We start from the raw sequence: 3,933 nt of genomic DNA, 5'->3' as shown, positions 1-3,933 counted from the left end.
GTCAATCCGTCTGTGAACACGATTCACACAATAAACTGAGAAATGACTGCCCTGATGGGATACCCATAATATCTGCAGCAGATAAAAAAATATGAATGGAGAGCAAAGGATGTAGAGCATGCAAGATGAAAAGTGTGATGCAGTAAGGAACCTTACCATGCGAACATCTTGAGGGTCTTTATCCGCGAGGTCTTCCTTTAATAGTGCCTCAATGAAAGTAGGATTGAAGGATTGCGTCTCGTGCCGAGCATCGACATTAAGGTGGAACTGCACATAATAATTCAAAAATGTTGATTATTGATTTGACAAAATGATGCTGAATACTTAGGTAACGAGAACATGGAATGGTTAGCCATAGTAAAAATGGATAATTGTAAAATCAGGTTTAAATACCGATAGTGACCAACGAAGGAACATCCTGTACCCAGCCGACGTGGGCCTTAATTTAATCTCATCGTGACGCAGAATGTCTATGTAGTATTCCATCAAGCTGGGTAGCATTGATGCCCCATCGCCGAAGCTTTTTGCGAGATCCATGCCAGTAAGATATAACTTAGAAGGTTCGTAAGCAAGAAGTCCAGTCCTATGACAAGGTTAATTCGGAATTTGTAATGTATTTTAAAATGATGAAATAATTAGTGCACATTAAAAATAGGATGCAATGGTGTGAAGGTTTACTTTTTGAGATCAAGGTCGTTGATTACTATGTCACGGAGTTTTCGGGCGTGGTTGAGAGAAATGGTAGACTTAACAGGATGTAATTTAAATGGAGAAATGATCTTCAATGGTCTCTTCCTGATCCTCTTTACGATAACTGGTAGTTGACCGCATTGCAGAACATTTCCAGGAGCTCCGAATTGGTTGGGGTTCACAAAGCTTGGGACATTGGTTTTGTCCTTCTCCATGTTCTTGGCGGTGCGAACAAGTGTATGTTTTTCCGTAGACTGAAATATGTAGAAAATAACCCAACTGAGATACGATATTATGTATGTGAACATTACTATTGGAAAAAAATGTAAAAACAAAGTTAATAGCAGGGCAGCACTTACAACATCTGTTTTTTTAAATCTCGCCGAGCGCCTGGGAGACAGCTGTAGAGCAGATGCATCAGAGACCTGACAGACATTAAAATGGTAAATTTTAGGCAATGTGTGTGCAGCCGCAACTCTGATTTACGAAAGAATGCACTTATAAAAAGTATCACCTGGATAGTGTGGGCAGCCTGTTGTGCAGTGGAGGCAGACTGCTGTAGGTTGGTAGGTTGAGCCTCCGCTCCAGTGTGAGGTAATTTGATGATTTCACTGCCACTCCTAATACACACTTTGTGGGATGGCTCTCTAGTATCCTGCATTGAAATGGAAATAGTAAAAAAGGAGGTTAATAAGATTTATGAGCACCTGGCATAATAATTATAAGTAAGCATAAAGATAGATAATTACAAAATGGGGGGTTCTGTCTGGGTGAATATTAGCATCTCGAAGTTGTTGGCTAACTTCCCATTCTTGTGTTGGCTGACCGAAGGATACTAAGGATTCAGGTGTGTTGGCATCTTCCAACTGTATACATGATGGATACTTCATTAGAAATGTGCTATATTTGGAGCTATGTAGACGTAATGGAGGGTATTACCTGAAATTGCTCTGCGGTGGTACACTGTTCTGTGTGGCTAATTGGTTCATGGACAGTAATTTGGCGATCAGCATCATTGTCATGGTTAACTGGGACTTGACCAGTAATTATTGGTGCATCCACAGATAAATGACCATCTATACTTAACCATAAAATTAAGTCATTGAAAAAAAATGTTATAATTTTGGCGAAGCCGACACATCTATTTATAAGTTGGTATGGACTTAAGTTTGAGTAGGAAAAACAACCTTTTGAGACCTGCTCTGTGTGATCAGCAGCTTCTGCATCGATTTGTGCCTCATTGACAAACTTTTGGCCCGTGAATACGTCTGACACACCCACCCCCAAGTTTTCTGCATCTAGAAAGAAAAAGAAATTCGAAGAAAATATTTGTACATGAAACAACCAAGCAGTAGATAGTATTTACAAATAGATAAACAAGACCAGTAGTAAGAGAAAATATAGAAACATGTCAAAAGAGAAGTAATAGATTTGTATCCTAGTTACCAGTGTTAGTTGGAGCTATCTCAGCTTCTTCTTCATGCTCATGGCCTAGGTCATCAAGGTGCACCTCATTAATAAGACGCGCTGTGCAGTATAGAAAAATTATAATAGTATTACCATAAACAAGTGCAGTCCGAAGATGTATTGAATTTGTATTATGATTAATGAACTGACCGTCTGCATCACATGAGGGGCATCCAGTTCCATCATATTCAATGCCTTCACACATTTGAGAAAACATAATGGGATCGGTGATTCCTTGCGCATCCACATCAGAACAGTTAGCAGCATGAGTAGGGCAATCGGTTTTTGAGTGGCTGTCAGAGCCATGTTGTTTGTCTGCATGCACAGCGTTCAGAAGTTGTCGTGTAGGGTTAAAGAAAAGGTGAGAAATAGTTGGTCGTGGTGCGTTCAATTTTCAACATAGCTAGGCGGAAATAAATAGATTACTAGAATATCTAGTTGGTGTTACAATAAATGACAAGTGGAAACACCACGAAATAAAATGAATTCCTAGAAAAGAAACTTGGTATTATCATAAATGTGTGCATGGAAACCCTTAGAGGGATTACTACAATAACAAGTGGGTTTTACCATCAAATGTAAGAAGTCACTACCAGCTTCATATGTGAAAAACATTTAAATTACATGAATCACTACATCAAGTTAGCATAGAATGGAAAGTGAGATGAGGAATGAAACCTGGTGGTGGAAGGTTGTTCATAGAGTCAACAGTATTGTGTGGCTCAACTGTTTGATGAGGTTTATTGGGCTGGTCTGCGCATGCAAATGTTGACAAGGTATACAATTAAAATTAGTTTATTCAAGTTGAAGACATATGAAACATACAGAAAAATGTAAGCTTACTACTTGTGCAATCATTTTCGCTTTTGTCATAAGGTCCATAAAATGCGGTAAGCAAGCTTTCTGCAAGAGCAACAACAAAAGCGGTGACAAATAATATGGTTTGTAAGAACAAAGAAATGCAATTTAATAACATAAGGGTGTGCAAAAACCTTGCTGGGACTTGGTCGTAGAAGCTTCGATATTACCCTGGAGCAGTTGGGTAAGAGAACCTTGCAGTGGGCCATCTGCTGATAATTAGTAAAAATACACAAGGTTTAAATACATGATATGCAAATGACTAGTTGCGTTGTGGTGAGTCATAGAATTAACTTATAAAATTATGTGCCATCATGACCAATACCTGACGATGGAAGATTCTTGCTGGGATCCACACCATCGTTTCGCTGAACACTGCGGTCGGCTTCGGATTGTACTGCACATAACGTGTGATTTTTGAAAGGGCATAATATAGAGAAATGCGCTAGTGAGGCAGAAAAGAGAGAAAAGAACAAGATTAAACTTACTACTGGTGCCATCAACTTCAATATTGTCTGTAGCAGCAGGAATGTCATGAATCGACCGTTCTGCTGGGCCATCAAGAAAAGTAGCAAAAGCTAAGATATATCGTTAAAAAGACAGCAATGAAAAGTAGAGAAGGGTGTGAAAAATGTTGATGGCAGTTGGTCACTGAGGATTGGGAATCACCCCGAGCGAGTTGGGCTGAAGATCTCCCAGGTGGGTTCTCATCTGAAAATGGGTAAAAATAAACAAGCTTAGTGACAGGAGCCATAATTCCCTTCTTGATGTCTTGTTTTCAAGTTTTATTCCCTAGGTAATGTGGTGGTGAGAAACACATCAAAAATAGAATTATATGGTACTAACTATTGGGGCCAAAGATAGTAGTGTGATCGATGTCCACATTACCCGCTACATTATCCAAATGTGCCGCAGCAC

The 3,933-nt window shown here is 39.3% G+C and overlaps 1 protein-coding gene across 1 annotated transcript; it reads right to left on the bottom strand.

Annotated features, from left to right (window-relative positions):
• LOC123176710 (uncharacterized) lies at nt 1–3,916 on the bottom strand (the record flags this gene model as incomplete). Its single annotated transcript, XM_044590797.1, is given in 18 exon segments — nt 1–72; nt 157–267; nt 394–583; nt 679–944; nt 1,050–1,115; nt 1,205–1,345; nt 1,440–1,556; nt 1,630–1,766; nt 1,878–1,988; nt 2,137–2,217; nt 2,308–2,472; nt 2,836–2,910; nt 3,001–3,060; nt 3,150–3,224; nt 3,341–3,412; nt 3,504–3,563; nt 3,685–3,726; nt 3,904–3,916. Coding segments are annotated over 12 exon segments (1,479 nt in total), but the record flags the coding sequence as incomplete, so codon positions are not given.
• Nucleotides 3,917–3,933: the final 17 nt, after the last annotated feature.

The sequence above is a fragment of the Triticum aestivum genome, unplaced genomic scaffold (genome assembly GCF_018294505.1).
Source record: "Triticum aestivum cultivar Chinese Spring unplaced genomic scaffold, IWGSC CS RefSeq v2.1 scaffold162800, whole genome shotgun sequence".
Taxonomy (NCBI): domain Eukaryota; kingdom Viridiplantae; phylum Streptophyta; class Magnoliopsida; order Poales; family Poaceae; genus Triticum; species Triticum aestivum.
This window is presented reverse-complemented; position numbering and strand designations above follow the sequence as displayed.